Here is a 26682-nt window from a genome sequence, read left to right on the forward strand (position 1 = left end):
GATAGGCACAACAAAAAGACTGACACAAATAAAGCTTTAGGCCAGTAAGGCCTTCGTCAAAAATGACATCTTTGCGATCTGGATCGAGGGTGAGGTTACTCTATCCCCATTCCTGCAAAACCTCAACTTCTCCCCCATTTTGCTTCACTTGGTCCTACTCAACCCAATAAGCCACCTTCCTTGATATTGACCTCCACCTCAAAGGTGGCTAAGTCAGTACCTCTGTCCATATCAAATCTACTAACCACCAACAATACCTCCATTTTGATAACTGCGAGCCGTTCCATACCAAGAAGTCCCTTTCATACAGCCTAGCCACGTGTGGTTGTTGCATCTACAGTGATGAAGTGATGAGCGGTCCCTCTCAAAATGTACTGAGGGTCTCACTGAAGCCTTCACAGACGGTAATTATCCTCCCAACCTTGTACAAAAACAAATCTCCTGTGCCTTATCTTTCCAGTCTCCCACCACCTCCCAAAGTCCCACTGTCTGGCCACAGTGGAGCAGTCCCCTTGTAACTCGGTACCACCCAGGACTGGAGCAACTGAATTACATTCTCCGTCAGGGTTTCGACTACCTCTCTTCATGCCCTGAAATGAGAAATGTTCTGTCCACTAGCCTTGCCACCCCTCCCTCAGTGGTATTCCTCCATCCATCGAACGTACACAATATACTCGTCCATCCCTACACAACCCCTGCTCCCAACCATTTACGTCATGTAATAGACCTAGATGCAAGACCTGTCCATACATCCTTCCACCACCACCTACTCCAATCCAGTCACAAACATCATCTATCCTATCAAAGGCAGGGCTACCTGTGAAACCAGTCATGTGATCTACAAGCTAAGCTACAACCACTGTGCTGTATTCTATGTGGGTATGACAACCAACAAGCGCTCTGTCCGCATGAATGACCACCGACAAACTGTGGCTGAGCAACTAGGAGACCACCCTGTTGCTGAACATGCTGCCAAACATGACATCCTGTGTTCCAATGACTGCTTCACAGATTGTGCCATATGGATCCTTCCTTCGAACACCAGCTTTTCAGAATTGCGCAAGTGGGAACTTTCTCTGCAGTATATCCAATGTTCTCGTAACCCTCCTGGCCTCAATCTTCGTTAGTCATTGTCCTCATCCATCCAGTCCCTTCCCTCTTCCCATTCCAGCACTATGCAGCCCTCATTCCACCATCGCACCCAGTCTTGTTACGTCTCGCCTTTTCCGCTACCCCCTCATCCCTCCCCACCTCTCCCCTGCCCTCCATCTAACCTCCTGACTGCACATAGCTGCCCTACCCTCTCTCCACCTCATCCCTGTGCGCTCCCCAGCAGCAGTTCACTGTCCGCCACTCCTAGCCTACTATCCCTCCCCCTCCCCACCCCAGCCTCCTCCTTACACTCACCCAGTTGCCATTCCCATCATGCACTGGTGCTGCTGCTTGCAGTGTGGCTTCAGTTGCCTGAGACTGCAGTCGTGTATGTGAGTTGTGTTTGTGCGCGCGCGCTTATGTGCGCGTGTGGGTGTGGGTGTGCGTACGCGTGAGATCTATTTTTGATGAAGGCCTTAATGGCTGAAAGCTTTATTTGTGACAGTCTCTTTGTTGTGCCAGTCTGTGGCTCAGCGTCTCCGCTACATTCTGGATAACAGTTGCATGTTGGATCATGCAGACCTGATTTCAATAAAAAGAGGTTCATGAGTTTGTGGTTGTCTGAAATAACTGATCCTCATTAGAATAATATTTATGTGTGGAGTAAATGTTCTGTTAGTGCCTGAACAGATGCTAAGTTCAGTTCTATTTAAATGAAACTGGTCAGCAATGTATCTGTTGTCTCAGTAGTGCATTCCGACAGCATTATTTAGGTGGATGGCTGAGTAAGAGTAACCACTATAATAATACATCTGTGTGTGTCAGAGACAGGGATTTCATGAGTTGGTGGAAGTGTGATACCTGCCAAAATACAAACATTATTGTTAGTGAGATACATATTGCAAAAAAATGTGAAGGTGTCCCAAGGCATAGACAGAAACCATTTATGGTAACTATTACATTCATAGACTTAATTCTCTTTTACCTAGCTTCAAACCAACAAGTCTGACATACTGTATTGATGTTGTATTCAGCAGTTACATTTGTTTCCAAAAGGCTTTGTGTAATGTATGTCAGATTTTCATAGTGTAACAGTGTATTTATTCGTCCCTCCAATTCCATCTGAAACTGGTGTGTGAGAAGGATACCATCTGATACTGGTATGTGAGAAGGATAACGTGTAGGTTTCTATAGTAGACCAGACTTCTCTTATTTTACTGCTACAATCACTGCAGGAGAGGTAGCAGTGTTTTTGTTGACTCCCTCATAACACGGTTTCTTAAAAGTCTAAGACTAGCTCCATTGTGATTTAAAATATCTTCATTTTACTGTTTCCCATGGAGAGCTCTTTGAGTATATTTATGGTACTCTTACTTAGACAAAACAGACTTATGACAAGACATGAAAATCATCTTTCAATCTTGTCTCTCTTATCTAATTGTGTTGGAATAATACTTGAGAGTGGGTTGGATCAGTGTTGTTTTGTAACAAGCTTCCTACTCCTATGAAACACATTTTGCAAGGATTCTTCTGGCGAGCTGGTGTTCCAATTAAAGCATTTATATGGTTGTTCCCTCTTTAGTTGCTGTGAGTGGAAGTACTTTTCATCATTGTGATTGATTCTAGTCTTGTGACAAATGGTCTAGTCAAATGGTATACAATAGTTCCATCCCTGTAGGAGCATTGCATTTTGTTTGTGTATACTGTTTGGTAACAATTTTTGCACCAAACACTAATTATGTGTCCTTGTTACTGACATATTCCAGCAATATTGATTCCAGTGAAATGACAATATTTTAGAGACTTTACTGGTCTCATACAGATATGATTTTATATATATAGAATAAAGTGATGAGTGAAAATTACAAGTCAGAAATCAAACCCAGGTTTCCTGCTTGCCAGGCAGGTGTGTTTGTCACTAAGGTACCTTGGCAAAGCGGTTCACACAACTGCACGGGTTACCCAGTCTAACTTATAAAGTAGACTGGTGCAGCAGTGCAAATCTAGATCGAGGATGGAAGCATGCCAGGGTAATCTGTGCAATTGTGTGAACCTCTGTGCCAAGGTGGCCTAGTGAGCACGAGACTTGGGTTTGATTTCTGGCCTTGGTACAAATTTTCACTTTCGCTTTCAGTCTGTACACATAAAATAGATACCATCTCTCTGACAAACTGTTACTGTGGACAGGAAACTTGAAATCCATTCCATTGAGACTGCTAAGTATGATGATAGATGTACCAGATATTACTCCTTAATGAAGACGTGGTGCCCACTAAAATTAGTGTGGTTTGTAGTGTTAACTTTCATATAGCAAGATACAGTACTGACAATACAGTGATCAGCCTACTGAGTAGGCAGTAATATGTTATCTGACCAGTCTTTTCGCCGGCCGCTGTGGCCGAGTGGTTCTAGGCACTTCAGTCCGGAGCCACGGTGCTGCTACGGTCGCCAGTTCGAATCCTACCTTGGGCATGGATGTTTGTGATGTCCTTAGGTTAGTTAGGTTTAAGTAGTTCTAAGTCTAGGAGACTGATGACTTCAGATTTTAAGTCTCACAGTCCTTAGAGCCATTTGAACCATTTTGACCATTCTTTTTTGTCATTGCAGAATTAATCAGTGCTAAAATTTAAATATTGGAAAATAAATGTGGGGTTTATCACAAATTATTTTGACATGGATCTACTATGTTAGTAAAAAATACAGAAACGACACAAGATGAATGACCATTAATTTTGAATTTCCAGATGGTAGCAGAGATGTTTAAATTTTGTACAAATAGAACACTGCAGTTTTGCTGTGAAGACTGATGCTACATTGGGTAAATAACTAATTTTTCAAAATTTAGGTCAATACAAGCAATGAAATGAAGTGTGAAGAAGCAACCTTTTACTTTGCATGGTACATGTTAAGTGGAAGATAGTCATGCAGATAAAAAACATTGCAATTCTGCTTTTAAACTTGTGTTATACTTCAGAGCCAACATGTGTTGCGCCCCCCCCCCCCTCCCCCCCACATACACACACAGAGAGAGAGAGAGAGAGAGAGAGAGAGCACTGCTGTCCGACTGTTGGGAGAATGTAGTTAATGTAACTGCCCCCCCCCCCCCTCTCTCTCTCCCTCTCTCCCCCCCCCCCCCCCCCTCTCTCTCTCTCTCTCTCTCTCTCTCTCTCTCTCTCTCTCTGTCTGTGTGTCTGTGTGTGTGTGTGTGTGTGGGGGGGGGGGGGGGGGGGCACACATGTTGGCTCTGAAGTATAACACAAGTTTAAAAGCAGAGAGAAAGAGAGCACTGCTGTCCGACTGTTGGGAGAATGTAGTGTTTCAGGGCAGCGTTGTTCCAGAAAGCATTAAAAAGTGGTATATAGTATTTACAGTTGAAGAGCTTCATTTTTCATTATGTTTGTTGTAGAGACATATGATGGTTCATGGTGCAGAAGAACTGAAACCATTGCAGTGTGATGTGTGCTTCAAACGATTCCTTAACAACTCTGCTCTTACATGTCACCTGAAGATACATACAGGTTTGTAAAATTGTGAATGTTTTATTCGTCCTCTCACCTCTTTAATGTAATAATAATTTTTCATGTTTTACAACAAAATTTGAAAGTCTTGTCATGGTTTGTGTTAAAACAAGCTGCAAATTATACTGGCTGTATGGAGGGAGGGGGGGGAGGAAACACTAGGCATTGAAAAAGAAATCATCTAATATTACTGCATTCTAACCTATTTTTGTTGATATGATTTCTGAACTAGGGTTTCATTGTTTCACAATTTGCACGTTTCCCCTTTTTTAGCATGAATAAAATGGCCTGAAAGTTTTACAGTTCTGAAGAAATTGCAGATTACTATGGGCTCTAGAATTCAGTGATAACTGTGCAGAGTCGGGGGTTTATAGCGAAGAAAACAAATGTAACAATATCCTGTCAGAAGTCTTTTTGATTATCACATTTGCTGCACACCTTCAACAGGTGGAGCAGGAAACATGGACAAATGATAGGCTACCCTAGTACCGCCTCCCATATACTTTAAGGTGGCTCATATGGTTGCTCATTGAGGGAGACATGAAAAGTGTCTGTCCAACGATGTGTGAAAAAAAAATCATGGAATTTGTTAGAAAAACAATTGTGCAAACTGCTAAGTGAGTGTGTTCAGGCATACCTCATTTGGAAAATATTACTGAACTTCTTTCCATGCAAGATAGCACACTACCACACTAAGTGCTTTGTGTACATGCGTAGTTGGGCAAGAAGCCTCTAGGATGTTGGTTGAGGTGACAAGGACATCCTGGTTGCTGAGACAGAGTGAAAAAGAGAAAGTATGTTGAACAAAACTCTGCACAATGCGTGAACTGGAGGCATGCACCTGGGAAGTTCTTATACACAATATACTGGATGAAAATTCGTCTCCAGCTGTTAATGCCTGCATTGAATTTTAAGTTAAGTTACCTATCTTCCCATTTAGATTATAGTTAGATTGAAAAACAGAAGCAGACATGTTTAAACCTGCTCTGCATATCTGATGCAATTCACCACCTGTCAGAAAATGAGCATTCAGTTGCTTTTTAGACATTTTAAATCATTGCCAGTATGAACTTCAAATAAAATTGTAGTGAAATATTGAGTTGTTCTGTATACAGAGTTGTTGCATTTGACACGGCCGCGGTGGTCTAGCGGTTCTAGGCGCGCAGTCCGGAACCGCGCGGCTGCTACGGTCGCAGGTTCGAATCCTGCCTCGGGCATGGATGTGTGTGATGTCCTTAAGTTAGTTAGGTTTAAGTAGTTCTAAGTTCTAGGGAACTGATGACCACAGATGTTAAGTCCCATAGTGCTCAGAGCCATTTGTTGCATTTGACACAGGTAATTACTATTTCTCAAATATGTAGGTAAAGATATGTTGCTGTTTACTGTAAAGATAACACACTAAGTTGTGACAGGCACAATTAAAAGACCCTTACACATATGTTTTTGGCCACAAGCAAGCACACCTCGTGCACACATGAACTCCAACTCAGGCGGCTCAGGCCCAAGTGTGCGTGAGGTGTGCTTGTGTGAGTGAATGAATGGTGTGCCTTTCTCTTTTTTCAACAAAGGCTGTGGCCTAAAGCTTATGGGGCTGTTGTTAGGAACAGAGTATGTTGCAGTTACTTGTGAATCCTGCCACTGAACGGCCTATAGTTACAGTTTCTTTACTAATAAACGTTTTTACTAAAATTGTAATGCGTAGATAAGTTTTGGAAACCCTGTAGTTCACACTGTGTATATCTAAATTCGAGTTTGTGTCCTTGAGGATTATAACTGGTTAGCATTAAATCTTGATGTGTTATGTCTGAAAGAGGGATTATAATTTAAAATAATTCTGATAAAATACAGTTATCACTTTTTGTGTCGTAAAAATCTGTGCACTTATTTTTACGAATTTTATGGAATAGTCACATTGATATTTGCTTTATAATGAGAAGTGATTTCTCAGCACTATAGGGTATTCTCAAATACAGTGTGTTTCAGATTGATTAATTTTATTTAATGGGCTATATTTTCAGCAGAAATGAAGATAAAAACTTGGGTGAATTTTTACTTACTCATCAAAGCTAAAAGTTAACCTTTGCACCTTTTGTAAATTGCTGGTTCATGTGATTGCCCTGGTAGTTGTCTCCGTAGTGGAACTATTTTGTGTGACTACTCATTTGTTATACATTGTGCATTGAGTCAGGATGGCAGTAACACAGCAGCAAGCAGTGTTTTGTGTTCACTGTTTCAACAGGTGCAGTTCAGTTAAACCTACGTGTCGTGATTTTCATCGAGAGCACCACACTCCACCTCTTGCAGCTCAAAGCAATCAATACAGCCATTAGCAGTTTCAAGACATTAGCAGTTCCAAATTCACAGGCCAGCTTCGTCTTTGCATTCAAGATGTACTCATTGTACTCATCGAGAGTTGGGCATTCCTCATGCATCTGTCTGGCATGTTTTGCAGCCACGTTTGTGTTTCAAACCATACAGGATTCAGTCACTATAGGCTCTTTGTAATGATGATAAACAACTATGTGTAGAATTTTGTGAGTTCATTATGGTCATGGAGATGGAAGACAAGGACTTCGTTTCAAGTTTAGCATTTAGTGATGAGACCATGTTCCATTTAAATGGGGAAGTGGGCCACCACAACAAAAGAATTCGGAGAACACGGCAGCCAAATACCATAGTAGAGCTAGAGGAAATGCTCTTCAAAGGTGTATGTATTTTATGCAGTTTCCCAGAAATCGATTTATGTTCTGACCTTTTTTCGGGAAGGGGTAGTTACTTGAATCATTTGTCAGAATTTGCTGGAGATCTGGCATTTTCCATGTTTGTGAGAAAGTGTCAAAAACTCCATTTTTCAACAGAATGGATGTCCATTGCACTGGCTCCTTAATGTAAAGATCATTTCTTAATGGTGAGATGCCTCGACAGTGATTTGCCCATAAGAACTGTGTGGATCTCTCATTACACCATGTTCCTCCAAGGCAATCTGCTCTGACGGTCTGCAATTGATTGTGGTGAGGGTTTGTGAAAGACTCTATGTGCCTCCCTTTCCAACAACTTTGCTGTATAGCAGTGATTGCAATAACTTCAGATGTGCTGGAAAAAGTATAGGATAAGTTTGACTATCATTTGGATGTTCCTCAAGCATGTGGTGGAGAACTCATTGAACTTTGGGAAAAGTGAACCATAAATCTGAGACCAAAAGTAACGGTGAAATGCATCCCAAAGTTATATGTGCATGCATGTAAGATCTATACACTTGTAAAATAACATGGTTCTTGTCATCCAATGCGTAAGATAAAATGTTTCCCAAATTCTATCTTCATTCGTGTAGATGTTATAGTCTTGTGAAATTGGATGGCTCTTTTGGATGAATCCTGTATTTCATTTCTAGTTTGTGAAAAATTCCTGTCACTGTAACTAATGTTGCTAAAGCACCCTACTCTATTGGCAATGGACTGTGAGGTATCTTAGCCAGTGAGTGCATTGGTGCTGCGATTGTGCACAGAGATTTGGTTTAAGAGGCATGGGATTAAAATCCTTGTCTGGCCATTCTGGTTTCATTGCTTTCAGTAGCTTCTATCAGGAGAGGTGGCTGGTTGGTTCCCCTCTTCTATCCCTACCTGAGTTAATGACCTTGGGTCAACTATAACTTGTCTTTGTAGATAGATTATTCGAATCATGGCTGTGTGGGATACAGAAGGCTCCGTGTGTGTATGTGGGGGGGGGGGGGGGGCTGCAGTTTGCTGTACATCATCAAGTGAGGGCACGTGCACTCATCTTCTTATGGAGGCTCTGTCCAGAAGCACACAAATGCAACAGAGTTATTTCTAAACGGGTGACAATAGCGTGTGTCCAGAGCCCCCTCCGTGGAATCGATCTGTGGTCTTTTCCAATTTTGATAGGAAGCATGCCAGGTGTCACTGTGACAAGGATAAAGCCAAAGTTTGTAGCTAATTAGGTCCGTCACCATGCTGTGGCAGTGCTGTCAGAAATAGTTCTTGTTATTCACTAATCAGAGTGCTGTAAATGTAGGGTTGTGGGCTTTACTTAGTTGGAATCCTGATGCCTATTAACAACATTATCCGTTGTGCAAACAATTGTGGCACTTTTTGTCACATATACCCAGAAGGATAAAACTGAAGATATAATACTTGTCTTCTCATATGTTGTGAGATATTGTATGCTAAGATAATTTATTGCTTTGCTGTTGCAGATTTATCTTGTTGTCCAAAGCATGTATGATGATATGATAGTCAGCATGCCAGTTGTACCCAGTGCAACATATTTGTCCCCATACACATTTATATTGAATCTCACGTAGGTTTTGTTTTGTTTGCTGAGGCCGAGGTCAGACAGTTTCCTCAGTTTGGCAAAAGATACATTTAATGTTGTTTCTCTGTACAGAACTCTTTTGATTCTTGAAGAAATACCACCAAAACATCTGAAGAAACCTGTGATACTAGGTTGCCTTTGTTTATCCATTGGCTGGGTTTGTTTTCTCTGGTATGAATTTTGTTTTTCAGAATAGTCTTTCTGTTTGAAAATTGTCCTCAGCTGTGGGATCTATGAAGGACTCTAGTCCAAAGACCACACACTACGACATGTTTATGGCGTGGTGCCATGAACAGGAAAAGTATCCATGTTTTTTCACCATTTAAAAATACTTCAACCAAATATTAAGTTTATGATGGACATGGAAAATGAAACCTTACCCTTCCTGGGTATTTTGGCACAAAGGAAAGGGTATTGGATGAGAGGGTGTAGCATTTATTGCAAACTAACTTACACCAATTTTTGTTTGCAGGCAACAAATTGGTAGCACTCCACCCACACGCAAAACATGGTAGTGTATTATACACTCTGTTTCACAGACCAAGCGTGATATCCAATCCTGATAGCCTAGTGGGCAAGCTATTCTGAAAAATAAATTATCATACATTCCAGCAAAAATGCGTCCAGCCAAGGAAAGAAAGTGAAGGAACAAAGGAACTCTCATTATCACGCCATTTTTGCCATACTTCAGCTGCAGACCTGAATGGTGTATGTTTAATAGATATGGTACTTCTATGGGGAGGAGATGGCAAATGATGTACTTGAGTTTGATATGCTGCTTAACAAGTGTATTAGATTTCTGCATACACATTCATCTGTAGCATGGTGCTGGTGTGAAGGTTCAACATCTCACAGTTTCTGTAGCCACAACTAGAATTAAGTGACTAGTCAGTGCAGACATATTGAAATAAAGAATAACAATACATGGCAGGAACTGGATGTGGCATCAAGATTATTGCCATTACATGTGGAGATATCATCAAATCTCTCAGTAATGTTCTGGAACTGGGTAGATAGCACTACTAATGCACTAGGCAGTTTGATGGAACAGTTGGCTGCTGTTCCTCCCAGACTATAGCTTATCAAGAACTCACAAGGTTGGGGTACCACTTCGCCTCATTTGAAGTAATATTGTTGGGAGTACTTACCTGTTTTGTAGCTTAACATCTTACTTAATTATTGGGACTATTCATTGACAAATACGAGCACCACATCAGTAACTCAGTAGAACCATTTGGAACTCATTGGGAGTAAGTTTGAGCAGGAGATTATGGTGCTTTTTAAACATTCGCCAACTTCAACATACTTTGTAAGTGACAAGTACGTTGAACAAGTAGATGAGGTTGACATGGGGAGCTCCCTGTCTTCCCTGGGGCCAACTATTTTGTGGTCTTTGAAGAGAAAGTGCTATAATGGCCAGTCTTACAAAACCTTCCTTCTTTTGGCGGTATATTGATGGGACATCAGTGGCATGGTTCATGTAGCAGAAACACCACCCAAGTTTTTTCAACATGTAAATTCGCTCCATCTGAGTATACAGAGCTGGAGAAAATTGCACATACCCTTCTTGAATGTTTGATACAAAGGAAAACTGACAGAATGCTGGGGCACAGTCTGTGCCACAGGCCATCTCACACTGATTCAGATGTGCAGGCTACAAGTTATCACCACACTGCAAGACATGGTAATGTATTGCGCACTCTAGTTTGCAGACCGAAGGTCGTGTCTGATCCTTATACCCTATCAGGTGAACTTCAGCATCTGAGGACAATTTTCTTACACAGATCAATTACTAAACAATACAGATTCATTGCAAATTCTTGTAGAAACAAGTTCAGTTGAGAGAAAAAGAAATTTTGGCTTTATTTCACACTTCAGTGGTATTACTTCAAGAATCCAAGGGACCCTCAACATACGTAGCAGTAAATATTGTATCTCTTATCTACTGAGGAACTTGAGTTCTGTCAAAAAATAGGAAGGAAAGTATTTATGTGAATCCTTGCCAGTGTGAAATGTCATATATTAGCCAGAGGTGTAGCGATATTTTGTTGAATGTCATACATGCTGGTGAGTATTACACTTAACCTAAGGGTTGCATCCTGTTGAGATTGCCACTGGTTGGAAACCTGAGCTTTTCATCAGAGACCATATAAATGTGAGCAGTGTATAATCTTATCAATAGGGTCTCAGGACGCCAACTAAGTACAAATTATAACTTGGGAACTTGGCACTAGCTGTTAGGAAAGTTCTCACCTCGCTCTCAAATTATTCTGGGGACCAAGAGCTGAGTCAAACATGAAGTGGAAAGCTCCGAGATACTTAGCGAGTCATGGAACATATATCGGAAAGGCAGACTTGAAGTCATAGGAGGGGGAGTGTTCACTGCAGTTGACAAAAATGTTGTCTCTATTGAGGTCAATTTTGCAATCTGTTGTGATCGGCTAGTTCGGTAGCCCAGACACAATGGAAATATCATAGACCTTGTAGCTGCAAATAGGTCGGACCTTATTGACAATGTCAGTATAGAAACGGATATTGGCGACCATGATGTCGTTATAACAACTACAGTTACAAAAGTTAATAAATCAGTTAAGAAGGCTAGGAGGGTTTTTCTGCTGAAAAGAGCAGATAAGGAGTTGTTAGCATCTCACTTAGACAGTGAATTGACATAATTTAGTTCCAGTGAGACGGGCATAGAGGACGGCAAAGTTTAAGAAGATTGTAGAATGTGGTCTGGAGAATTAGGTGCCCAGTAAGTAGATTAAGGACGGGAAACACCCATCATGGTTTAATAACGAGATTTGGAAAATGCTGAGGAAGGAGAGCCTGTTGCATTTTCGGTTCAAAAGAGAATGTGCAAATGGTGACCTATGCATGAAGCACACAACTGCTATCAGTGTCATACCTTTGAAAAAGATCTGGCAGAGAACACGAGAAAAATCCGGTCCTGTATAAAATCAGTGAGTATGTCTAAGGATTCCAATCAGTCACTTGGCAGTTGAAGATAGTAAAACAAAATCTGAAGTTTGAAATTTCACATTCAAGAAATCGTTCACACAGGAGAATCGTACAAACAAACCATTGTTTGACCGACTGTTGAATAGATTCCCATATGGACAACACAGTAATAAGCATCCCTGGCATGGAGGAACAATTGCAGGAGGAAAACAAATAAGTCATCAGGTCAGGGTGGAATCGCAGTTTGGTTTTTCAAAGAGTACTCTACAGAATTGGCCCCATACTTAGCTTGCATTTATCATGAATCTCTAGCCCAGCACAAAATCCCAAACAACTGGAAAAAAGTGCAGGTGACTCTGTGTACAAGAAGGGCAAAAGAACAGACCCACAAAATTACAGACTGATATCTGTAACATCATTACTGCAGAATCCTTGAAAAACATAGTCCCAGTTCGAATATAATAAATTAAATTTTCTTGAGACCGAGAAGCTTACATCCACGTATCAGCATGGTTTTAGAAAGCGTCAGTTGTGTGACACTCAGATTATCCTTTTCTCACATGAGACACTGCAAACAGTGGATGAGCCTAGTATGTTGTCCTCGATGGCGAGTGTAGTCAGAGACAAAAGTTATTGTCAGGAGTGCCCAAGGTAAGTGTGATAGGACCACTATTATTTTCTGTATACATAAATGATTTGATGGACAGCGTGGGCAGCAATCTGCAGTTTTTTTTCTGATGATACTGTGGTGTACTGTAAGGTGTCAAAGTTGAGTGACTGTAGGAGGATACAAGATGACTCAGACAAAATTTCTAGTTGGTGTGATGACTGGCAGCTAGCTCTAAATGTAGAAAAATGTAAGTTAATGCAGATGAGTAGGAAAAACACACCCATAATATTTGGACTCAGCATTAGTAGTGTCCTGCTTAACAGAACCATGCCATTTAAATATCTAGGCATAACATTGGAAAGCAATATGAAATTGAAATGGAATGACCATGTGAGGATTGTTGTAGGAAAGGGGAATGGTTAACTTCGGTTTATTGGGAGAATTCTAGAAAAGAGTAGTTCATATGAAGAGGAGACAGTATATAGGACGCTAGTGCAACCTATTCTCGAGTACTGCTTGGGTGTTTGACAAAAGAAGACATTGAAGCAATTCAGAGGTGGGCTGCTAGATTTGTTACTGGTAGGTTTGAACAACATGCAAGTGTTATGGAGATACTTCAGGAACTCAAGAGGGAGTCCGTGGAGGAAGGGTGACATTCTTTTTGAGGAAAACTATTAAGAAAATTTAGAGAACCGGCATTTGAAGCTGACTGCACAACAATTCTGTTGCCTCCAACATTGCATATAAGGACCACGAAGATAAGATACAAGAAGTTAGGGCTTTTGTGGAGGGATATAGACAGTTGTTTTTCCCTCGATCTATTTGCCAGTGGAACAGAAAGAGAAATGAATATTAGTGGTACAGGATACCATCTGTCATGCACTGTGAGGTGGATTGCAGAATATCAATGTAGATGTAGATGTAGCCGAGATGTAGATGAAAGTGAGAGTTATGATGTTGATGCAGTTAGCTTAGTTTAAAAATATAATAATTAGTGAAACACGTATTTGAAATTCACAGACAGTTGAACAATTTATCATTAATGTAATTGATGTGAGGGATGATCTTGTTCTCTGCTCAATGTCTCAAATTCTGGAATCGATTGAAATAAAGTTACCTTCATTTCCTGTGCCTTGTTAATTTTGTGTGATATGTAGTACAGTGACTGCCAAAAACCCAACTTTGCATAAGCATTGAACATTGAATATTAATATGTTACAGTTACCCAAATACCATGAAGCTCTATACTGTAAATTTAATCTTCAGTGGACTTTCACAAGCTAACTCAAGGAGGTTTTTCTATGTGTGAAGAATTAAGTTCAGATGGAACTGTGGATGCAAATGGAGCATGAATCAGTGAAAATTGTTATTAAACACTGGAAAGTAGTTTTTGAACAATTTGATTAGCTTTGAGTTTATACTGCAAGACATTAATTGATACTGCTTTCATTATTTTTATTTTCTGTAGTTGTAATTTTTTCTGAAAGTGTGTGTTTTCTGAAGTGTTGATTATCGCCTTTGCCTTGAAAGATTTAATGCAGCAAACTGTTCAAAGATATCACATTAGTATGGTGCTTCAAACAATACATTCTATTTCCACAAAGTTTTGGAGTACTTGTGTTTCTTTCTTCAAGAAAAGTATATTTTTTGTCATAATTGGAACTTGCAAGATAATACATAATACATTGTCACAAGAGTAACATCATGAATGACAATAATGGAACATAAAAGTGTATTCTGCTTTCATTCCCTCACATAGTATTTTGAAATGTTTGTTTTCACTGGGTAAGTCTTTATACTATACATTGTCCATCCCAAAAGTTTCAGAAAGATTTTTTCAAGGAGATTTATTGCTTTTCAATATACAAAACCATAGAAACTTTAAAAATATTTTCATTCCACATCTGCGAATCACTGTCACTGCTTTACCCAATCTGCACATTCTCCCTGGAAGGTGCCATCTTGAACCTCCTTAAGGTAGCATACTGAATCCTCTTTTTCTCCTTCCAATAATTTGTGGTGGCATCCCTTCGAACTTCTCTTCTCTCTGAAGCAAAAAGAAGTCTGGTGATACCATGTCAAGGCTGTATGGCAGTTGTGGCAGCGTTTTCATACTGTTCCTAATGAGAGAGTCTTGCACAGTGAGGGCTAAGCACGCTGTCTAGATGCAAAACCCAACTGTTCGTGATGTCTTTCCTGACAGTGTTTCACTGTGTCCCGGAACTGAATGAGGGCTTGAGCATAAAATGGACCTTTGAGGCTTGACTCTGTGCCCCACTGCAGACTCCTAACTAAGGTACGAGCATATGGGATTGGTTCCCAAGTATGTGAGTGGTTCGAAGACTTCTTATGTAATAGAACCCAGTATGTTGTCCTCGATGGTGAGTGTTCATCGGAGGTGAGGGTATCATCTGGAGTGCCTCAGGGAACTGTAGTAGGTCTGCTGTTGTCTTCTGTCTACATGAATGATGTTTTGGATTGGGTGGATAGCAATCTGCGGCTGTTTGCTGATGATGCTGTGGTGTACGGGAAAGTGTCGTCGTTGAGTGACTGTAGGAGGATACAAGATGACTTGAACAGGATTTGTGATTGGTGTAAAGAATGGCAGCGAACTGTAAATATAGATAAATGTAAATTAATGCAGATGAATAGGAAAAAGAATCCTGTAATGTTTGAATACTCCATTAGTAGTGTAGCACTTGACACAGCCACGTCAATTAAATATTTGGGCATAACATTGCAGAGCGATATGAAGTGGGACAAGAATGTAATCGTAGTTGTGGGGATGGTAGATAGTCGTCTTCGGTTCATTGGTAGAATTTTGGGAAGATGTGGTTCATCTGTAAAGGAGACCACTTATAAAACACTAATACGACTTATTCTTGAGTACTGCTCGAGCGTTTGGGACCCCTATCAGGTCGGATTGAGGGAGGACATAGAAGCAATTCAGAGGCGGGCTGCTAGATTTGTTACTGGTAGGTTTGATCATCATGTGAGTGTTACGGAAATGCTTCAGGAACTCGGGTGGGAGTCTCTAGAGGAAAGGAGGGGTTCTTTTCGTGAATCGCTACTGAGGAAATTTAGAGAACCAGCATTCGAGGCTGACTGCAGTACAATTTTGCTGCCGCCAACTTATATTTCGCGGAAAGACCACAAAGATAAGATAAGAGAGATTAGGGCTAGTACAGAGGCATATAGACAGTCATTTTTCCCTCGTTCTGTTTGGGAGTGGAACAGGGAGAGAAAATGAAAGTTGTGGTACGAGGTACCCTCCGCCACGCACCGTATGGTGGATTACAGAGTATGTATGTAGATGTAGATGAATCACACCTTTGCAAGTCAGTGAGCCTTGCTTTAACCGTGGATTTGCTCATGCGGGCCTGCTTCCGGCAAGGTGAATTTTTCATGTGTTACTGGCTGCTTTGTATTTTTGATTCAGGAATGTACTCAAAAATCCCTTGTCATTGCTTGTCATTACTCTGTCCCAAAAGTTAGGGTTGCTTTTGAAGCATTCCAACAACTCGTGACATTCCAGCACACCAATTTTCTTCTCTTTTGCAACACTTTCGCAGCCACCTTTGCATGTATCTTTCTCATCCCTAATGTCTCTCTCAAAATGGCATAAACTTTAGATTTCAGCATATTACATTTCAGCGTATTACAATACTCTGCTAACATTATTTTGCTTGTGCTTCTACCCTCATTCAAAGCTTTGTGTATTTTCTCTACATTTTTGTGCCTTTGGAAAGTCCACTATCTGAAGCACTCATTGTCATCAATGTTTTATTGGTCCTCATGAAACATCTGGTGCCTCTCATAATTCTTGGCTGTTACATGGATTCTCCTTGAAGGCATGCTGAATCAGGCCAACTGTCCCAGAGCTTGATTTTTTTAGGCTAATGCAAAATTTGATTGTATATCACTGCTCTATTAACCACTGCAACTTGAAGTTGATGCGTCACCAAAACACACATTTTCAGTGAATTGCGATCCTCCATTCAAGATACCTCATCATTGTTCCCATCAAAAACTGTATCGCTGTAGCCCTTATGGATTGCTGGACAATTTTATTCTCGAAACTTTTGTGACAAACACTGTATTTATCACAAGTTCAAAGCCTAGATTCAGTTTGGGACTCAGATACTTTGATGCAAGTTGTTCTCAGTGAACGATGCAGTGGGTTCACCCTATATTATTGCAGAACTACTAATTCTTCCAGTTGCTGAAGGTATGGTGAATATCATGATTACCAACAATACTGCCAGTCACGGGATTCTGCGCAGAGCAGAGAATCTCAATATATGATTAAATGAAAATGGATTTTGGTTGTAGCATGATGATGATAAGTATACAAATCTGATTTGTTCTTTGTGGGTCTTGGATGGTAATTCCTTTGTGTAGGACTGTCTTCTTTGTAAGAGTACCACTGCATGAATTAAGACTCAAGATGCTGAACACATTCATGTTTGAAAAGTTTGGAGTGGACATAGTACATTGGTGTTGACTACTGAATGTGGTTGTTCGGTGTACAGCTGGTATATAGGATTTCAGGATTACTCAAAACAGAGCTCAGGAGCTTGTGCTGATGTGTTCATGTATTCAGCAAACATTGCTCTTCTTATGCAGCCAATCCAGGAGTTAGTATGCTGCTGGTATTTGGAACCAGGATGACCTTCTTTGAACTGCAGTTGCAAACACGACCAACACTTTACCACTAATGTGTTAAGACAATTCTATGAAGAGCCCATGCAGCTTCCTATGGGCTTACTGTACAAATTAACTGAAATTCAATTAATTGCTATACTTATTGTAACCATCATAAAATGTCCTCTGTTTTGCTAACTCAGTACAGTGAATGAAACAGTGGCCATTTTTTTCAAGTTAACACACAGTATTTAAGGGCTGAGCTGTTTTCTTTTTCAGCATGTGGTTCCTATTTTGTCCAGTGCTTTGAACAATTACCTTTGTTGCCCTCTCTCACTGACTCCTTTCAAACCTGTTTTCATGTTTTGCTGGTGTATTTCTCTAGGCAGTTACTCGGCTGAAACTCAAAATTCAATTAATAAAAAATTATCCTTAATGCCATATGCATTGCCATGAAGCACCAGCATTCCTTGCAAAATAAATCCTAACTTATCGTGTTGCTGTATCAAGCACTAGGCATATATTGACCCATATTCTGGAAGTGTACTAATATAGAGCACTAGACATCTCAAAAGATTGCATGACCTTATCAGTGGATGCCTGTCTTGAATGTTTTCTTAACTGGTGACAATGGGTGATTTTATTCCATTCATTTTCTCTTAAATTCAATTTTATGATGTTACCATCAAAACTAGTCCATTGTCAGATTTGGTTTAAGCCCGTTTAAAAAATGAAAATTAATGGCAGTTAATTTAATTGGATGGATAAAAAAAAGTGTACTTGCCAAGTGGTGGCAGGAGGAAACACATGTAAAGGTTAAAGAAATGTGCGAGATTTCTAAGCCAGTGGCTCATTCTCCTGGCAGAAGGTTTGAAGGGGAAGGAAGATGGGTGAAGGGAAAGGACAGGTGAGATTTAGGAAATGGGGAGAGTTCAGAAAAGTTGCCCAGAACCCCGGGTCACAGGAAACTTACTAGATGGGGTGAGGATGAAAAAGTTTAAGTCTTTCCTTGTCATTGTGTCCGGTAAATCTTCCCTGACCCAGGATGCTGGGCCACTTTTCCGAAGTCGGAATTCATCAGTCTTTTCCTTAATGAGTTTTTTTGTTGATAAATTAATGGTAAGAAGCATATAGCTCCTGATTCTATTGTGAATTAATAATACTAATGAAAACAGTACGGTAACCTGCATTTTGTATACTTGTTATACGAATGTGAAGTTTTTGTTTTTGTGGTGAAATATTTATACTAATGTAAACAATAAGCCACTGTTTTGTATATATGGCATGAGGGAGATGACATGGTGTCAGTACTTGCAATATTGTGTGTGCATGTGTTTGTGTGTGTGTGTGGGGGGGGGAGGGGGGGATACATAATTTACAGAAAATGAAATATTGAATAACGGAAAAGAAAATGTAGATTATCCAGTAGTAGAGGCTAATATCTTCTGGTTTAATATTGAGTGAGTTTTCAAGAAAATTTTCTGTTGGAATCAAATAACAGCAACAATTGTACTTTTATTTTTGATTACCACAACATATTTTGGGCAACAAGGCAATTTTCAAGTGTTTGTGAGTTTAGCATTTAAGTTAGGTGGCTGAGACTGGTTGTGGTTGGTTGATTGGTTAGTTAGTTTCATGTTTCATGGATCATTTGTACGGCAAATCATGATGTGGAATGAGTCATTTTACATTCTTATCACAAATTACTTCAAATATGTGTACATGCTGATCATTTGTGAATTTTTATTATTTATTTATTTATTATTATTATTATTATTATTATTATTATATAAAGGGGTACCAACCCCAGAATCTTTGCTTCAAGAAGGAAAATGGACAGTTGGCTCTTAACAACCAAGAAAATTGCAAAGAACTTTCTAAATATTTTAAGAATCTTCTAAATTGCCCCGAGCCCACAGAAAGATTTCCACCAAAAATTCCCCAACAATGCAATCCAGTTTCACTTGCACCAAATGAAGAGGAAATCATTAAAGAAATTCATAGGTTGAAAAACAACAAAGCATCTGGTGAAGATGGAATTGTTGCAGAACTTTTAAAGGCAGCTGGTCCAAAAACCGTTAAAGAAATTACTTCAATCATGCAAAACATTTGGCAAACTGAAAAAATTCCTGATGAATGGAAAACCGCCTTGATTCACCCACTTCATAAGAAGGGAGACAAAACTGATGTTAATAATTACAGAGGAATTTCTCTTCTTCCAGTCACATACAAAATCCTCTCTCAATGTCTTCTGAACCGAGCACAACAACAACTTGAATGGAAAATTGGCGAATATCAAGCAGGTTTCAGGCCAAATAGATCTTGCCCAGAACAGATTTTAGTCCTCAAACTAATTCTCAGACATCAAAAAATTTACAATAAAAAACTAGTTTGTACCTTTGTAGATTTTAGAAAGGCTTATGACTCAGTGGATCGTGAATCTCTTTTCCAAATTGTGAAAGAACAAGGCCTGGATCCTAAAACCACGGCAATTATCAGAGACACGCTAACTGGTACAAAATCAAAAGTAAAGTTCAGAGGAGAAATTTCAGAACCCTTTGAAATAAAAACAGGCGTGAGGCAAGGTGATGGACTCTCTGCGTTGCTATTTAACTGCGTTCTAGAAAAAGTAATACAAGAGTGGCGCGAACGAAAATTGGAGTTCAAAATTGACCAACCAGTGAAATTAGGACGAACAAATATTCGAATAGACTGTTTGGCCTTTGCAGACGACTTGGTTATTCTAACGCAGGACATCCAAATTGCTAAGAAACAAATAGAAATTCTTAAAGAAACAGCAGAAAGAGTAGGTCTCCAAATCTCATTTGAAAAAACACAGTATATGACTAGCAACAAACTGGCACCCAAACTTTTGGAAACTAAGTATGGAAAAATCAAAAGAGTTTCGCAATTCAAATATTTAGGTGAAACAATCTCAGAGACTGGTCTAGAAAAAATTGGAAATGAAATTCGTTGTCAAAAGATGGAGACAGCTTTTAGACTTACAAAAGACATCTACAACAAAAAATGTCTCTCGAGGTACTCTAAATTGAGACATTACAACACGGTCATAAAACCAGAGTGCCTTTATGGGGCTGAAACGCTAATTTTAAACAGAAAAAAGGACATTCAAGAAATCCAAAAAAGAGAAAGAAAAGTAATCAGAAAAATTCTAGGTCCAAAATATACTGAAGAAGGAACATACAGGCTAAGAGCAAATAGTGAAATTCAACAATACACCAGCATATATTCGGATATGAAAAAACGCAGATTAAAATTTTATGGGCATATTAAAAGAATGGATGCTACCAGACTAACTAAACAAGTAGTGGAATTCTACGAAAATCGAAGTAAAGCTAAATTTGAGACAATAAAATGGATTGCTGCTATAAAAGAGGACATGAAAGAGGCAGATATAAAACAAGATGAAATTCAAGACAGAAAATTATTTAGGCAAAAAATTCATGACTGGGTAGTTGGTCAAGCTGAAAAACCAAAGAAAACTGGAACCACATGGTCTGATGAAAGGAAAAGAGCTCATTCCGAGAGAATGAAAACAATTTGGGCAGAGAGAAAGTCTAAAAGAAAATAACTGAATGCCCCGTGATTGTACTTCACGTGGTCCAATAGGGCCCAAACGTGAATAATAATAATTATATTTACACATTACAATAATAGAAATTCTTGTATGGAAGGGAAGGAGATGTCAAGGAAAAACTTCTTCAGTTTTTTTTTTTCAGATTTTACTTTGCTGTGTGTTGGTCAGACATTTTATATCACTGGGTAAATGATCAAACATTTTAGTTGCGGCATTGTCCATCATTTTTTGTGCTAAAGACAAACTTAACACGGAGTAATAAATGTAAATTTTTCTTCTGGTGTTGTAATTATGTACACCATTGTTCCTCTTGACCTGCATTGGGTTATTTTCAACAAAATTCATGAGGGAATAAATATACTGTGAAGAGTAATGAAAATGCGTTTAGTCCTTAAAGAGATGTCTACAAGATGATCATGGGTGAGCACCACATATTATTCTTATAGTACGGTTTTGAACATTGAAGACTTTCTTTCTTAAGAGACGAGTTAGCCCAGAACATTATTCCATATGACGTTAATGAACAAAAATATGCAAAATGCATCAACTTTCTGATTTATCTCCCCCCAACATTTTCAATGATTCTAAGTGCGCATATTGTTTTAGGAGTCCCAAAATGTGCTTTTCCCAGTTTGAAAAAAAAAAATTGCAACAGGTGCTGTTATTTGATTCCAAGTAATTACTACAGTTGTGGACCCTGCACTGTCATGCTACACATGCTATATAAAAATTTTCTGTGTTTATTATCTGGTCTATTGTGATTGAATTGTTTGAATATAACAACAGAGAATTAAATACAATTTATGCTATTCATACAAGAACTTAGGTTATCAACACAACAAATGTGGTGGTGTCCTATTGACTGGGTTGAATCATTGCTTCGTCTCTAAAGTCAGCTTTCTTTGTTCAAATAGGAAAAAAAGCATTTGAATGCCCAATATGCAAGGAAACATTTGAGCACGTACTGGCGTTGAAGGATCATGTACAGATTCATTCAACTGATGGTCTCTTTACCTGCCCGCACTGTAGTAAGGTAAGGACATATAATATGTTTGTAGAGAGATCACTTTAGTATGGCTGATATTTGTATTATGGGCATTAGACCATGGTCCAAGCATAATTATCTGCTAAGTGTTTCATCGTCCAGTGCTGGAGCAATCATCAGAGGCTTTAATGACTCGGAAAGCAATTACAGATTCAAAAAAGCTCTGAATTGTTTATATGCATCCATGCAACACTTTATTTGTTACATCATTAGACCAATGCATAAGATCATGGAGTTACAACGACAGTATACTATGGAGCTTGTCGTGGAGAAGAGTGGGCTTTTTTTAGCGTTAAGGCCCACAACATGTCGAATTTCAATCATTCTTATTTTCCATTGGTATTGGCTACTATGGTAATTATTAGGCGGCATGAAAACCACAGTGTCAGAGAGACGAATTTGGTGGTTTCCTGGTCCTAGTACATGATATACTATCGCTGATTTATCTGCCTTGCCCACGTGACAATTGTTATTCTCCACTCCCTTCCCCGTAACAAGCTCAGTAGCATACATTGGTGCAATTCCGTGATCTTAGGCCGGTATTACACTATCAAATTTCTTTGTCCAATATCTTTGTCCAATATCTTTGTCAAAGATATTTGATAGTGTAATAGGGACTTTGTCAAATGTCATCCAATATTTGATCAAATCTAGGGCCTCGCTGTATATTTGATCAAAGAAACCGCTTGTCTTCTGTTCACTGCAATGTGACATGTTACCACATGGAGCGCTAGCATCGCTGCAGCGTTGTGTCGTCTGTTGTGTTTTTATAAACATTGGCGGTAAATACAATTGATGTGTGCCGACAACTACAAAATTAATAGAGATGTATGAAGCTGGTGGGGAGCTTTACAACGTGAGGCACCCTGAATACAAAAATAGATTAAGGAGATTGGAGACCTGACCTGACCTGACCTAACCTAACCTAACCTAACCTAACCTAACCCTCTCCTGTAGCAAGGAATCGAAGTGTTACAGTGAGACTGTCTTCTGAAGATGTAGCACTTCTTAAGTGAATATTGTGCTTTGTGATATGAGGATACACTTCATTGAGCACATACAGAAATGTATGCTCATCCATTCTTAAGTAATTGGTTCATGACTTGACGTCTTCCACTGTAAGCTCACGTAACAAGTTTTGTTGAATGCTTTTATCATGTCGTCGTAAAACCCACGGCTTCACCCAGATTAGATTACTTTTTCGTTCCATAGATCCGTGCTGAAGAGAGCCTCGTGGATGTGGAACATGTCGATTTTTTTTTTTTTTAAGCTGAAATAACAATTTTAATAGTATGAATAAATACATCATTTGTTTCTATTAAAAATTTCGCCAATGGAGTAGAAGGAGTTAGCCAGTAGTAAGTCTTTCAGGCTCCTTTTAAACTGATCTTTATTTCTAACTAAATTTTTTATGTTTTCTGGCAAATTATTGAATATGAGTGTTCCTGAGTAGTGGACCCCTTTTTGAACTAAAGTAAGTGCTTTTAAGTCCTTGTGCAGATCATTTTTGTTCCTGATATTGTATGTATGAACTGAGTTGTTTGTTGGAAAAAGAGATGTATTATTTACGACAAATTTCATTAAGAAGTAAATATACTGAGAGGCAGTAGTTAGTATACCCAGTTCTTTGAAGAGGTTTCTGCAGGAGGTCCGTGAATTTACTCCACAAATAATACGTATTACACGCTTTTGGACCTTGAAAACTTGTTTGACTTCAAGATTTACCCAAAATATTATCCCATATGACATTATGGAATGAAAGTATGCAAGCTTTTTCATTTTTATGTTGCCTATGTCTGCTAACACTCGAATTGCAAATACAGATTTGTTAAGGCCTTTCTGCAGTTCTGTGGTGTGCTCCTCCCAACTGAATTTATTATCAAGTTGTAATCCCAGGACTTTTAAGACTGTCAACCTCGTATGTATGGTTCCATTTTTTCCCCCAGTTCTTTTCCGCATGTGCACACAATGCAATTGGAGTACGTAGAACTGCTGCGGTTAATAACAAGTTGTTGTCAGCCATCTTGAACTTTGACGAAAAATTTGATGACAGTGTAATACCCCCTCTAGCGCTACGTCAAAGATCTTTGTCAAATATATTGGACGGAATATTGGATCACATCTTTGATCAAATCTTTGACAAAGAAATTTGATAGTGTAATACCGGCCTTAGGCAGCAGTTTGATGATGTCGTGAACCAACCATTGTGTGAATAAATATGAACAGTTTGACTTGCTGAGTTTGGTTGAGTCAGTAACAGCTTTCACACAGTTGTTAAAGACACTGATGATATCTCCAGCATTGGAAGATGAAACGTTAGGTGGAGAATTATGCCTAGGACCACAGCCTAATGCCCATAATGCAGATATCAGCAATGTAGCAAATACCAGCTGTGAAAGCAGGCATTCTGCGATCACATAAGTAATTTTAGTCACTGTTGAATATGATTATTGTGCCTGTGGTGCCTGTATAGTATTATACCAAAACTTTTAAAAAGTACCAAGTTAAGTGAAATATGTTAATAACTGTTTCAGGTTTTTGATGGTTATTGCTTGATCAGGAAGCACATCCGTGCATTTCACAATGACCGCAAACATGTATGCATTTGCTGTGGCAAGCCATTCCCTACCCAGGATAAATTGCGCATGCATATGCTCAAGTTAGTATAAAGTCCTTCAGATTTCTAGGTCATGTGAAGAAATTAAATTGTAAGGAAGATTGAAATTAGTGTTGTGTTGTATAAGAATTAAATAAAATTTTTCTTATAGAAAACTTAATATTTTAGCTATTTCCAAGTGTACTGTGGTAAAGTGATGAATTGAGAAAATGTTGAATTGTAGTAATGGTAGATTGATATTCCGAAAAATAGTTGGATATATTGATTATATTCTTGTGGATGAACAACTTACGAACTATAATTGTTGCAAATGCGGTTTTCCTTTCTCAGCTGTGTTTTATCCCCCCCTACCCCCTTTGTGTGTGTGTGTGTGTGTGTGTGTGTGTGAAATTTTGTTTGTACTTTTGTTTTTATTAATTGCCATGACATTTATTCTGATAGGCACTCAGACCATCGAGAGTTTTTGTGTGCCAACTGTGGAAAGCAGTTCAAACGTAAGGACAAGTTGAAAGAACACATGAAACGTATGCATTCAGCAGAACGTGAACGACATTGTGAAAATGAACAGGAGGATAAAACTGCCAGTCTAAACAATATTAAGGAAAAGTCACTGATTATGGAATTAGCAGAAAAAGTTGCTGTTGATGCTTCGCTGCCAGGCCGGAAGAATGATGGGAGGTCACCATCACAGGTGGGCAATAATATTTTCAAATTTTTATTTTTGCATGTATGCAGATTCCAAGACAAAAGAACACTTTTCTTAATGTCATTTGACTTAAGTTCATGAAATACTACTTTAAAAAATTTCAATCTTTCATTCACTGTGTACATAGTTCCTTCGTTCTTACCATTACTTCTTACCAAATGAATTAGTAGTAAAATGATGAGTTTGTAAAAAACATTTTTCACAATACAGCATGCTCCTTTTGCATATTTGTAGTTGATGATAATTTATGGGGTAACGTTCACCTGACTTGGAGTGTCTCAGGAAAGTGTGATGGAGCCACTCTTGTTCTGTATATACATAAATGATCTGCCTTGGGTTTGCTGGCGATTTAGCTCTCTTAGCCCTTCACATGGAAGAAGTTCGTGCTAAGATCACAAGTCTCCAGAAAACGCTTCAAAAAAGGATTACAAATATTGCAATGAGAAAACTGAAATCATGCCCATGATACCTCTTCGCATGGATAAAATCTTCATAAATGATCAAGCAATTAACATAGCTCTGCAATTTAAATATCTTGGAGAAATTAGTTTGCACAACTTGGGTGAGAAAGCAACATCGTTAAATTGAACGAACAAAATGAAAAAAGCACAATTTCTAACCTGGTCAACATACAATAAGAAATGCCTGTCAATAGACACTAAGATCCAACATTACAAATCTGTAACTCTCCTGGAGGCAACTTCCAAATTAAAAATGAAGGAAGAACCGATCAACTCCTCAATACTGAATGAAGAATTATCAGAACATGCATTAATAAAACATACCAGCTTGATGGAGTCTGGAGAATCTTCCCTAATGAAACTGTCTATTGTGAGATTGACACAATCACCAGCACAATGAAGAAGAAAAGAATCTCATATTTATTTCGTGTCTTAAGACTGTCTGACAACAGGATTGTAAAACAATTAGTGATGAAAAGTGTCAGAAAGAAGACAGGAGGACAGTGGGTCAAAGAAATTCAGGAAGATCTTGAAGCACTCAGACTTAGAATTACTGATGCAGAGAACAAAAACAAAATTAACACTCCTTATGAATCATAAATTTTCAGCAGAAATGATGCACAGAAGACTGATAGAGATTTCAGACGAGTTAAGAAAACTGCGTTCAGAACGACACTCTGGTGTATGGGAAGTTGTTGCTGAGGGACTGTAGGTGGATATAACATGACTTAGAATTTCTAGTTGGTGTGACGAACCCAACATGCTCTAAATGTAGAAAAATGTATGTTAGGGCAGATGAATAGGAAAAGCAATCTTTAATATTCAAATGCAGCATTAGTAGTGTGCTGCTCAACACAGTGACAGTGATTAAATATACAGGGTGATACAAAAAGGTACGGCCAAACATTCAGGAAACATTCCTCACACACAAAGAAAGAAAATATGTTATGTGAACATGTGTCCGGAAACTCTTACTTCTCTTCAAATCACATTAATCATGGAATGGAAACACACAGCAACAGAACGTACCAGCATGACTTCAAACACTTTGTTACAGGAAATGTTCAAAATGTCCTCCGTTAGCGGGAATACATGCATCCA

At 39.0% G+C, this 26682-nt stretch overlaps 1 protein-coding gene across 3 annotated transcripts in view; it reads left to right on the top strand.

The window, feature by feature from the left end:
* The window catches only part of LOC126091950 (PR domain zinc finger protein 10-like), a 239838-nt gene that overhangs the window by 124222 nt on the left and 88934 nt on the right, over window positions 1-26682 (top strand). For all 3 annotated transcript variants that reach the window (XM_049907287.1, XM_049907286.1, XM_049907288.1), the window contains 4 exons: window positions 4499-4610; window positions 21667-21785; window positions 24332-24456; window positions 24856-25105. In XM_049907287.1, the coding sequence (XP_049763244.1) occupies window positions 4499-4610; window positions 21667-21785; window positions 24332-24456; window positions 24856-25105 (606 nt within the window). The remainder of the gene's footprint in view (window positions 1-4498; window positions 4611-21666; window positions 21786-24331; window positions 24457-24855; window positions 25106-26682) is intronic.

The sequence above is a fragment of the Schistocerca cancellata genome, chromosome 7, assembly GCF_023864275.1.
Source record: "Schistocerca cancellata isolate TAMUIC-IGC-003103 chromosome 7, iqSchCanc2.1, whole genome shotgun sequence".
In the NCBI taxonomy this organism is placed as follows: domain Eukaryota; kingdom Metazoa; phylum Arthropoda; class Insecta; order Orthoptera; family Acrididae; genus Schistocerca; species Schistocerca cancellata.